The sequence below is a fragment of the Gymnoscopelus braueri genome, assembly GCF_963280865.1.
Source record: "Gymnoscopelus braueri genome assembly, chromosome: 17".
NCBI lineage: Eukaryota > Metazoa > Chordata > Actinopteri > Myctophiformes > Myctophidae > Gymnoscopelus > Gymnoscopelus braueri.
The window spans coordinates 47,422,387-47,435,652 of record NC_137617.1 but is presented as its reverse complement, the minus strand read 5'-3'; the positions used below and the strand labels follow the sequence as shown (position 1 = coordinate 47,435,652).

At 42.0% G+C, this 13,266-nt stretch overlaps 1 protein-coding gene across 1 annotated transcript; it reads left to right on the top strand.

Annotated features, from left to right (window-relative positions):
• Window positions 1–1,200: 1,200 nt before the first annotated feature.
• Window positions 1,201–8,597, top strand: prph2a (peripherin 2a (retinal degeneration, slow); the record flags this gene model as incomplete). Its single annotated transcript, XM_080454538.1, has 3 exons — window positions 1,201–1,781; window positions 5,611–5,857; window positions 8,394–8,597. The coding sequence occupies 3 exons, from the start codon at window positions 1,201–1,203 to the stop codon at window positions 8,595–8,597; spliced, it is 1,032 nt and encodes a 343-aa protein (XP_080310664.1).
• Window positions 8,598–13,266: the final 4,669 nt, after the last annotated feature.

The window sequence follows — 13,266 nt, the reverse complement described above, 5'->3', positions numbered from 1 at the left end:
ATGAGGAGGGCCATGCATCAATATATTTAATAGTCATACGTTGTGTCTTATGTGCATGTAAACATAATGAGATGATTATGAGCAGACATGCTGCATGGGGTCAATATATTATGCTGAGGGCTAACTCTGTGTTGTCTTCTGGAGGCCAAAAGAGGAGGTAGTACCAGTTTCCCGGTAGACAGACGACCCCCCTCCCCTTTTTTGTATATATATATTTTTGTCATGCTTTTTTTTGTACACAGTGGTATTTTTTCTCTGTATTTTTATGTTGATATTTGGACTGTTTGGTTGCTACTATATATGTCTATGAAATTAATACCAAGGACCCCAACGGAAACAAGTCCGCAAGGACTTTTTTGGTCGGACCTTTTAGACAAAAAGTATTATAAATGTAACTGTGTTGTTTTACATTCTTTTTGCCTAATAACATTTTCAATCAATCAATCAATGTCACTGGGTCAGTGGACCTTCAGTAAGACTATACTGCACAGTCCTGATATGTTGAACCCAGGGACCTGTGTCTGTGTATGGACATAAATAACAGCATTATTAGCTCCACCTCTTTGTTAACCATTACACGGCCTCATTCTTGTACTTCTTGGCATGTTCGATCATGGCGAGCGTGACCATGTGACGACTCAAACCAATTATGGGCCCTGGCAGCAGATTACGATCAGGCTCATCTTCTTCTTTGTAAATGGGATCAGGGCCGCTTACAGGGGCTTAACATGACGTACTGCAACTTCCAGTTTAATCACAAGTATCCTCAGCATTCCTGCACCTCGCCAAGGGGAAGGAACATCACAATTAGCTTCACCTGTGTTATCACATAGTGTTAACGGGGGGCTACCCTTGGTGAAAGTTTGGTGAACGTAGAACCTGTGTGTACTACATTTTGGAATTATGGGAGAGGATATGGACTTGAAGAAATAACCATTGTGCTCTTTGGGGATACCCCTGGTTTCTTCATCTTTGATCCTTCGCCGTGGGATGGATTACAACTCTACTGTCCTTAAGGACCGAGCAGAGGAGACCCTGATCGTATAGAGAGTGTGAATCGAGGTAGCAGGATTTAGCATTCAGGAACACTTATCCAACCCGAACGGATAAACTCTGCAAACGTTGGAGATCTCGCTTTTGTAACCTATCTTTTGTTGTTCCTCTTCTTCATTTTGGGAAGGACTCATCCAGGGTTGAACAATGGCGTTGATGCTGGTCAAGTTTGACCTGAAGAAGCGAGTGAAGCTCGCCCAGTTCGTGTGGTTCATGTACTGGTTCTCCGTGATGGCCGGCGTGCTGGTCTTCAGCATGGGCCTGTTCTGTAAGATCGAGCTGCGTAAGCGCTCGGAACTCATGGACAACAACGAGAGCCAGCTCTTGCCCAACGTGCTCATACTCGTGGGCTTGATAGCCTGCGGGATCAACGCGTTCGGCGGCAAGATCTGCTACGACTCCTTGGACCCCACCAAGTGGGTCAAGTGGCAGCCCATGATCAAGCCCTTTCTGATGGGCTGCTGCGGTTTCAACGCCTTGTTGTTCGCGACGGCGCTCCTGTGTTTCGTGATGCGGATCCCGCTGCAGTTCACACTGGCAGAGGGCCTGAAAAACGGCATGAGATACTACAAGGACACGGACACCCCCGGACGATGCTACATGAAGAGGACCCTGGATCTGATGCAGATGGAGTTCCGCTGCTGCGGCAACAACAACTACAGAGATTGGTTTGAGATCCAGTGGGTGAGCAATCGCTACCTGGACTTCAGCGCAAAGGAGGTCAAAGAGTGAGTGACACAAGTAGAATCCACTAGATCAGTGGTTTTCAACCTTCTTCATGCCAAGGACCCCTAAATTGTTATACATTTGGCCTACATTTCGCTTTAAAAAAGTATAAATATTCAAAGATATGCACACTTTTTCAAGGTTTTTCAAAAATAGCAGATCTACAAGCTCACAGCGCGGCACTCAGATAGCACTGCTATTTTTGAATAGCCAAAGCTAAGCGGTTCAAATGATTGTGACGCTATGTTAACTAATTCCGCTGGGGACACCCTGGTACTCCCTCAAGGACCACTGGTGGTCCCCGGACCATTGGTTGAAAACCACTGCACAAGATCCAACCACATCTCTTTAATCTCAATACTAAGTTACGCTATGTTTGGAAGCATAAATGAGCAATGTGATGCTATTATACCGCATGGTCCACTAAGTAAAGTGACTTATTATGCAGAGACGAGTCACAGAGGCCTGGTGAACCTTATGACATGCTGGAGATGGAGGAGATATTTTAGAGGGGTATCTGTGTGCAAAGTCAGAGTTCACTATAAGTGGATTTGGGGGTCAGGGAGGGTCAAGGCAAGCATTGGATTGGGTCTTCTGTACTAGGGATTATTAGGTCAGAGGAAGTTTGGTCGAGGGTGGGGGGTGAGGGTGGGGGAGGGGGGGCAGAAGAGGTTACTATGCAGTTTTACATATATACCTGTATACTGTTTGGAGGGGGGGGGGGGGGCTTTGGTCATAAGGTGCAAGAACAGAACTCCCCTGAAGAGGGAGTGATAGGATCAATGGTGGAAGGTAGTAATGATACTTAAGTAAGAGTATCAATAGTAAAAGTAAAAGTCCCTTATTCAACATTTTACTGGCGTAAATGTAGATCAGCAATTTTTAAATAACAATCAAAATATACAAAGTAACTTGTAACTAAAGCTGTCAAATAAATGTAGTGGAGTGAAAAGCACAACATTGGGCTCTGAGACGTAGTGCAGTAGAGGTACAAAGTACTGTCTGTACTTAAGTACAGACAGTACAGCACTTGAGTAAATGCACTTAGTCACTTCACACAACTGGATAGGATTAAGACTAAATTGAAGTGGAACGACGATACTGGAGGAAGACACTTTGACCTGTTGTGTGAACTGGTACCACACCCATGGTGGCTCTTTAATATGCTGATCAGGCCTGAATGCCTGTGTGGACGTGCTGTATTGTGAAGTAGACAGTTTTCAGTGTAAGTGGGATCAAACTTTTGAAAGTACAGCGGCTAATCTGTTGGATTACGTTCCCTTCGTCCTTCAGGGTTTACTGTCCGCTCCAATCAGCGCAGGTCAGCGTGCCGCTCTAGGAATAGAGCGGCCTGGGCCACCGTGCTGATTGGTCAATAATAGATAATAATAGATCAATTAAACAGTTTCACTGATGAACCATTAACGGGAATATTTACTCCACAGGGTTCCGTTTGGACAATAATTAACCACATGAACCCTGGCATCCCTATTACGGGCAAATTATCAAAATCTGTCAAAATGTGTCAAAGAGAAAAAAAAGAAGAAAAAAATAAAATGGCAGATCTGCAAGCTCATAACGATGTGACACATTGTGAGCTTGTAGATCTGCTATTTCCGCTGTTTGTCGTGCGAAGAAGTATAGAGCTTAAGTGGCTCTTGCGCTGAGATGTATGTTAATGTTGATCTAATAGGGATTAGGCACTACAACAGCCCAGTCTGTAGTCAGCTTTAAAAAGGACCAGTGAAAGTGGAAGAGCGGACGTCGTAAAGAAACAATGGGCCTGATTGACTAAGCTGTTTACGCCCACGTTTTGAGTGTAAACAGCTTCATGGTCTTAAATGGTGGCGTGTGGAGCAATGCAAAGGATCTTCCATATGAACGCGACTCTGACCCTCAGGCAGAAATGAGGAACAACTGTGATCCGGACATCCGATTTATTTACACACCCCGCTGTGAATGGCACGTCGTTTTTTGGAGAAAATACACGTGAATCGGGCCCATGTCCTTGATTTATGTTAACACCAAATGATCTTCCTATCACAGAATAGCCTCTGACAATGTGTGGACGATTGACATCAGCACATATCCTTACAACTGCTTTCATGTGCCATGTTCTATGTGATATCTACGTTCAATAAGTAGCCTGTGTGTTGTTGAGTATCACTGGTCCATACTGTATCTTTATCCAGTGGTGGAAAAAGTACTCACATTTCTTACTTAAGTAAAAGTATCAATACTGCAGTGTAGAAATACTCTGTTACAAGTAAAAGTCCGGAATTCTAAATTTGCTTGAGTAAAAGTACTTAAAGTACCAAAAGTAGAAAGCACTCATTATGCAGAATGTCCCATTTTCAGTTCAAAATGTATAACAAATATTTTTGAAAATAGCCGATCTACAAGCTCACAATGTGTTGCATCGCTACGCATTGTGAGCTTGTAGATCTGCTATTTTCAAATGGCCAAAATGTATATAGGGCTGATGTGTTTTGTAATAATATCTACAAAGTAACTAGTAACTTAAGTTTTCAAATAATTTTTGTGGAGTAAAAAGTACAATATTTGCCTCTGAGATGTAGTGGAGTAGAAGTAAAAGTACTGAAAACTGGAAATACTCCAATAAAGTAAAAATACCTCAAAATTGTACTTAAGTACAGTACTTGAATAAATGTACTTAGTTAGTTTACACCACTGTATTTATCATTTCACTTCATCCTACTATAGTGTGGGGCTAGCTCAGTCAGTAGAACACTGGCCTTAGGATCACATGGTTGGTTCAGAACCCGGGCACCACCAAGTCAGCGTATGCGTAGCACGGCTACTAAGACGTGTGGCTAAGTGCTAGGATGAACCTGATGGTAGGTGTACATTATGTGTAAGTACTACGGCACGTGTTGCACTCCACCTCTGCAATCATCTCCCAGAGGTCTCTAGTGCATTGTAAAGGGGATAGACTTCTTTATTCTTGGCTGTTACTGACAACGCAGTAAGCCACCCTGACCTACTTTGAGCCCATCAAACCACTTTTTTGTTCCCTTACAGGTTACAGGTTTATTAGTTATTCAAATCTAAGATCCTCGCCTTTAAAATCTGAACACACACAAGTATGAACATACTGTATGTCTGCACACTCACATGTGGACAAAGGGGAATATTTGTCATGTTCAGACAATAGATTTTGAGAGAAGACTAGTGTACATCCCTGCTGTTTAATTAACATTACATAATACTATTCTGCATATGTACGTGTGTATCACATAGCTACATCTTATCAATGTTAAATAATAATACGCTAATGAGTGAATCTGTTAATGAGACTAATCACACCAAATCATTCCATGATATTTTAATTGTCCTTGATGTCTAAAGACAGCAGTAACTGCAGAGTTAATGATGATTTGTCATGCTGGGGAACCCACCAAAAAGAGTGTTGCTCACACGCTTTATTGTGCACGCAGGTACCATCAAATTATTGGCTTAGGAATGCGACAAAAACTAAACAATATCCCTGAATTCAAGTCTCCATGGGGTGACTAATCGATAGGAAAAAAAAGTCATTTTGCGGGTGAACTATCCCTTTAATACTATAAACGGGTTTCTAAACATCATGCTTTTGCCTCCAGGCGTGTTGAAGTGTCCTTGAGCAAGGCACGGAAACACTAACTGCTCCTCATGAGTAGGTTGGTGCCTTGCATGGTTTCTTTCCTCTGCCGTTGGTGTGAACGTGTGTGAATGTGAAAAACGTTGTAAAAGCATTTTGGAGAAAAGCTGCTAGATAAACGCTGTTAATTTAAAACTCAACATGTGTTTGTCCTGGTTCTTTCCTCACAGCCGCATCAGCAGCAACGTGGACGGTCAGTACCTGATGGACGGGGTCCCCTTCAGCTGCTGTAACCCCAGCTCCCCCCGGCCCTGCATCCAGGGCCAGATGACCAACAACACGGCCCACTACAGCTACGACCACTACACCGAGGAGCTGAACGTGTGGAAGCGTGGATGCAACGAGGCCCTGTCGTCCTACTATGGAGGCCTGATGAACACCATCGGAGCCCTGGTGCTGCTGGTCACCATGCTGGAGGTATAGACACACACGCACACACACACAATCAAATTTTGAGTGTTTATTTAACCCTTTAAGACCGGGTAAGCAGCTGTCATTTTACTCCTGCACTGCAGATCTAGAAATGCACTAAATCTCTGTGAGTGAGTGAGCGAGCTGAGTGATCGACTTCAAACTTGGCATGTGTCTGTGTCCCTTATGTGCCCATATATGGAGAGCCATGATGTCATCAATATGACGTCATAGAGTCTATGTCATAGGTACAAGTACTCTGAAAACGGGTACAATGGGTATTACATAACTGAAAGGGCATGCGCTCTGAATGTGCATCAAAACAAAGCGCAACCACACAAGAAAGGTGCACTAAGTGTCTCTGCCAGAACCGATAGAAATCCATATTTGGGGAAGTCTATGATATCAGTCATGTATGACGTATCCATGATGTGTGACTCCATATTTGGGCATGGTTTCAGCCTGATCTGATCACCAACAATGCTCGACAATGACATGGTTGTTATTGTTAAAGAACATATCAGTATAGTAGTTGACTGGGTTCCCCCAGGCCCTAACTTATTTGTTCCCTCTAGTGTACACCAACTCTCTTTGCTGGAAAAAGGCAGATCTACCAGCTCACAATGAGTCACAATGTGAGCTTGTAATATGAGCTTGTAGTGTTGTTGCTGAATGTTTGTCCCAGGATAGGGGCGATAGGGTTCATGTGGTTAACACATTGACTATGACTCACTGTAAACTTGATATTACTGTTGTAGTTTGAGTTTCGAGAAAGCATTTAGATTCCATTCCTTTCTGTGTGGAATGAAAATACACTTGCAGAGACATGTCATTTAACATCACAGTCAATATTGTTTGGACTTTGTCTTTGGCATGCATTGCGTTTCAATGTATTAAAAACTTCATATTTATTTGATCCAAATCTAGCCTTAAACAGCCACTGCGGAAGATTGTTGTCAGTTTGCCCAAAATAGTGGTTAACATAATTAGTTTTTAATAAATTGTGATATTATCAAACATAAATATCAAACATATCAGACAGTCTACATTTCCCCCAAGGAAATACATGTATTTCATTCAGTCTTAAATAAATCAAACCCTGATTTACTCCATTCACGGCATCATCTTCTCCATCACCTCTGTCCTGTTTACCTAAACGTTCTGTACTGTGGGCCAGGGTTCAACTGAACTCAATAGGCTGGTGTTGGAAGCATTCAGTAGTTTTCTTTAGAGTTAACTTTATAACATAATGACCACATGACGTTTCTTATCCCTTCAGCTCTCGCCTCAGACTCTCATGTCTGGTCTGATTTGATATCGATTTGTTTTAAAAAGTCAATGATAAAAACACTTTAAAGACTATAAAAAATCCCTGTCTCCTGTTTTCCCTTAACTCTTAACCACATGAACCCTAGCATTTCATAATAGGCGAGGATTTTACCAAATTGGATGAACAAAAATCTACCTTTTCCACATGAAGGTTTGTCTAAACCTTCAGGTGGAAAAAGTAGATCAGATATGAGCTGCTTTTTCCATTACTTGAAGTATGTCGGATTGAAGTGGTTTTAAAGCTCAAGAGCACATATAGTACACGATACACCTCATCTTAAACCACACATAAAGCAATCATTCAAGTCGTGATGTGTGACAATGTTCTGAGGGCCGACCGCCGCAGGCTGGATGATGCTGACAGAGAAAGTACAAGTTGGGAAAATACCCCTTTCCTAGAAACTATAATGTGCCTTTGATCTGAAAACATGGACTTGTCTTAAACCTGGGAAAGCTCATCAGAGCCAGAGGATTTAACCGTGCTTATGCAAGTGTCTCTGTTGTGACACAGATAGTGGAGTCAGGGATGGATGGAGCTATGGGTTCATCTACTATATACAGTAGCTACACGAGAACCTAGAAGTTAAACTCTGGATCTAGAAGTGAGTCATCACAGGCTTAATGGACACCGTTTCACACAAGTCCGTTAGACAGTTTGTACAAGCTCTGAATCCAGGAGTTTTTACAAAGTTATTACAGTGATTTATTGGAATAAAAGACAAAAGAAGCTTCATGAGTACTGGAATTTTGTTGTTTGCCTATACAGTGCATTGGCACTAGCCTGCAGGGTACTATTGCATAAATGAAAATATCTCGAAAATAAATTAAATATACAATATTATTACTATTTACTTATTAACGGTTCAAATATTTATTAAGAAAGTTTTTTGGATAAATATTTTGCAATATAGGTTCATATTAATTTCCGTAGTATGATGGTGTTGCTTTCCAAAAAGAACATATCTGCAACACCATTGTACTACAGAGTACACGGCTTGAGGTCCTAATTGTGCTGTTTCTCAACATTGGGTCCAAATGGACCCTATGGGTCTGTAACTCTGAGAGTGAGCAAATGGAACCAAATGGACCAAAAATGGCGGCCTCATGCATCAGACTGGGGGTTCTTGAAATAAAACTTTAAAAAGGTTTGAGAATCACTGGTATAGGGGGTTTTAAGTGGCTAAAGAGGTCCTTGTGCTGTCGTCCCCTCCAGTGTGGCGTGACGGCGGGCCTGCAGTACGTCAACACCTCCCTGTCCACCCTGGCCAACCCAGAGGACCCCGAGAGCGAGAGCGAGGGCTGGATCCTGGAGAAGACGGTGAAGGAGACCTTCGACGACCTCCTGGCCAACATGAAGACCATGGGCAAGGCCAACCAGGTGGACGAGGGGGCGGAGGCAGTCGCCACAGTGAGCTGAGCAAGCTCCTCCCACAACAAACTGAGACCCGCCCCCCTCCCACCCGAGGAAGAGGAAGTGTGAGATTGATTTATACACATATTTTTGTACCAACGTTTTAATATTTTACAAACATTATTTGGCTTTGTGAAGGGACAACAAAACAGCGACCATATGGACAGATTATCAGTGGACATCTTTCAAAATGGACTCTTTACATAAATAATATATGCATAATGTATAGGAAAAAAAGAAGAAAAAAAATACAGGCGAAGCTATTGGATGTTTTTTCCGTTCCCATTTCCCCATAACTGCATCATTAGAAACACGTTTGTCACATGATCCAGCTAAGACTCAACCTTGAATCACAATATCATGCTTGAAGGTTCCAATGTCTTCTTTTTTTTTTTACTGAATTGAAAAATTTCCCAAGAAAGGCAAAACAAAAAAACATCAAAAGTTGTGATGTAGATGCATACAATGTTGCAATTCAATTGAGAATATTCTGTATGTTTTTTATTTTAATTGTCAGATAAATCATGGGTGAGGAGAGACTGTACGTATGGCGCTTTTCCAATGCAGGGTGCCGGCTCAGTTTTACTCGACTCTACTCACCTTTTTTTTTGTCTGTTTTCCATCAGGCAAAAGTTGTTACCTGTTACCTGCTTACCTGTTACTCGTGTTGGTACAGCCTCCATCAAGCTGAAGCCATGCCAAAAAGTGACTTGAAAACACTGCAGGCTACTGATTGGTTTAAACTAGCCATTGTATGTGTGAAAAGAATCAATACTGATTGACCTACGTTTGTTCTCACCTAAATGATTGTAGGTACAACAGGTGAAATAGAGATCGGTCTAGACAAGTCGCCAATGTTTGTTAGCACTCTACAATGCAGAGGGTTGAACGTCACAACAATGACACCCAGCTACACTGAGGGGTTCCTATTGTATCTGCAAGTATCTGGTACCCAGAGAAAGTATCTGGTACAAGCGAGCAAGCGAGTGGAGTAGAGTGGGGTGGAGTTGAGCCGGTACCACACAGTAGGACAAAACGCCTGTAGTGGGGATGGTGGTTGCTATGCAATCCCCCCTCCCATGGAGGCCAGAGGAGAAGTTGAAATGTAATAGACCCAAGGAGCAAAAGGTGTTTTTAAATTGTGTCTGCCCGTCTATAGAGCTTGTTAACTAATATATAGACAAAGAACTCAAACAAAATCCCTCCCCACACGCACACACACACACACACGCACACGCACACACCTCTTGTCTTTTGTAATACCAGTCCACCATTGTCCACTGACGGCTGGATGTGTTCCTGAGATGGAGAGTAATGTTTGAAGGCGATGTGGTGCCACCACAGTTTGGCATGTGTGTCGGTTTTTGACGTGCCGGGCTGGAGGGTTACGCCAAGAACGGGGGAGAAGGAGGGGAAGGAGGATGGATGGGGGTTGAGGGGGACAACCACAGGCAACTCCAGAGCATGTGGAGGACAATGGCAGCTAGATCTTGACTCTTCTCACCCCGTGTCCATGATGCCATGTCCTCTCCACTCCTCCTCCTTGCGGTCAGCAGCGTCTGTATGTTCCAACAACTGGGTTGCTGTCTTTGTACATAGTGTAGAAATGAAAAGAAAAAACTATCTTTTTTAAACATAATGTAATTAATTTGAACAAAAATCGTTCTTCCGTGTAAAGTTTGTACCATACATATTTTTCTTTGTGTGTTTGATTAGAACGGTCAGCATGACGATGATGATTGTTTAATGAGTGAATAAAAGACGATGTAGAGAGATGTGTTGTTGATTGTTGTTTGAATGTAAAGGTGGCACAGAGCGCTGCTGGACTCTTTACTGTAAGTCAATAGGATGAAGACATTATGGTATTAGAAGACTCACATGGACGCAGGACACTAAGTTCATCACAAGGACGAGTGAGTGAGTGAGTGAGTGAGTGAGCGAGTGAGTGAGTGAGTGAGTGAATAAATGAGGGAGAGAGTGAATGAGTGTGTGTGTGTGTGTGTGTGTGTGTGTGTGTGTGTGTGTGTGTGTGTGTGTGTGTGTGTGTGTGTGTGTGTGTGTGTGTGTGTGTGTGTGTGTGTGTGTGTGTGTGTGTGTGTGTGTGTGTGTGTGTGTGTGTGTGTGTGTGTGTGTGTGTGTGCGCGCGCGCGCGTGCACATATGAGACTGTTTTCTACATAATGGGTTCGCAGTTTCACTTAGAGAATATAACCAAACAACACTTTCATGAACTGATGCCTGACAAAAAGCTACTGTTTCTGTTGTCTAGGAAAGATTCCCACCATAAAAGATGAATTAGTAGTTTAATTAGCCCGGTTATGATCTCACATGCCACATATTCTGCCCAATAACAGTTGAGCAGAAGACAGTAGCTTGAAGCTGGGTAAGACCTGTGAGCAGTAATGAGGCCAACGCTGGTGGTATTTCTGTTTGGCCTAAAGCACATAACCTACACTGAGCACATAAGAAGACTTAGGAGGATTTAGATTAGAGCTCCTCTGCCAGTGAACAGGTGATGTACCTAACGTACCGATGTAAGGTGGACAAAGAACTATTCAACCCCATTACCTTTTATTTGTTACCAATTGTTTTTATTTATCATATCAGCAATACAATTATGGCAATACACATAGATGCATCATGAATACAAATGAAACAAAAAACTAGATACAAATACATACACAACTTAAAAACAACACAAAGGTTCAAGAAAAGAAAATAATAAGCAAACCCACCCACCCCTCCCAGGACCAATTAAAGCCATGAAAAGCAATAGCCACCATGCATACCTGTGCAAAGTTACACCACTGTGTAAGGACAGCCTAAATCAAGCCCTTAAGCTCATCTGCAATGCTAGACCCATACGTTAACGTTTCTCTCGCTTGCTCCATGTAATCTCACTGTTGACAGTTCTAGATATATTATATCTAAAAATGTCAGAGCCCATTGGCGAAATGTTAAGGTATGAGGAGGCTTCCACCTCGTAGCTTGTGTGTGCAGTTCAGGTGTAGCTGGGACACATCATTTAAAATAAATAAAGATGGAGGAGGTGTAATATCAACTCCCAAAAGTAATGATAGTTTAGCGCCGGCAACTATATTCCAAAATGAGGAAACATTTGGACATTCCCAAACCATATGAAAAAAGGTACCAATAACATTTGGAGTACAAAAGGTGCAGTTGGGGCTATTTAAAATCCCCGTAGCACATAATCTGCGGGGAGTCAAATTATGTTCGGTGAACAAAATTTAAATGAATCTGTTGATGATCTGGATTTCTAGAAGACAGCAAAACATTAGACCAAACTGTGTCCCAGCACAAATCAGGATCCAAATTTGGCCATGATTTCCTCCGTACAGTATCCACAGCTAGGGAAGAATAATTAGATTCTATTAAAAATGCATATAATGTGGAAACGAGACCTCTTGATCTACTAACATCACAGATGAGTCTATGTAAAGTGTGCATTGTAAGGGAAGTCTGCCATGGAACCCCATAAGTCCTCATGGATGTTCTCAGTTGTAAATAGAAGAAAAATGAGGTACCAGGCAAATAAAAACATTTCACAAAAATTCTGAAATGAACGCAAACCATTATCATCAAATAAATCCCCCAATGTATGAATCCCCTTGGAACTCCATCTAGGAAAGCGAATGGGACGTCCCTCCAACAAAAGTCCTTGCTTATTGAACACAGGGGAAAAGAGATTCCATTTTAGGTCAATCTTGCACGTTTTTTCCACTGCCCTCCACACTGCTACCAACTGAGAAATGATTGGCCTATTCAACCCCATTACTTGAGTCAAAGTGTAGATACTCCTGGTCAAATATTACTCCACTACAAGTGAAAGTTGCTCTGTTAAATAAATTTGTACTTGAGTTAGAGTGCTGGAGTACTTGCTATTAAAACATACTTAGTATTCAAAAGTACATGCTTTAAAAAAAAGCACTCAAACATACAAATTATTAAGCACATTTTCTATTTTGATATCAATGCTGTATTGAAATTTAGATATTTTCCACACAAACAAATCTAAAGTTTTTCCAGAAATGTATCACGTAGGCCTATCAATAATAACTTTCAGACCATACAGCTATTTGAAAATAGCCGATCTACAATCTGCTATTTTCAACATTTGGAAACTTGTGAAATGGGATATATAGTGCATAATGAGCACTTTCACTTTTGGTGCTTTAAGTAGGCTATACTGCTCAAAATCATTAAGGGAACACTTTGATCCCTTCATTCTCTTGAGCAGTTTTTGTTAGCAGTATGTACACTATTTTGATGCCAATACTTTTATACTTTTACTCAAGTAAATTCTAAATACATACAGGACTCTTACTTGTAACAAAGTATTTCTACGTCGTGGTATCGGTACTTTTAGTTAAGGTAAACCACTGCGTGTGCGTGACAGAGAAAGTAGTTGACACGGCAGGAGGTGAGGTGACATAGTAAGCCGGCAGTGACGTTCATGTGGTTTTACATAACATCAGGTCAGGGCTGGCACCGGGTAAACTGACTGTGTAGAGAATAGATGATAGTGAACTGGTTTGGGGGATTAGCCTTACTCTACTCTACTGTGACAGTTCATCACTAATGGGGGCAAGGCCACTCACTGTGGCCTTTGGTGGCACGAAAGGCCAGCGGTGTAAAGCAAAGTACTGTAAGTACAT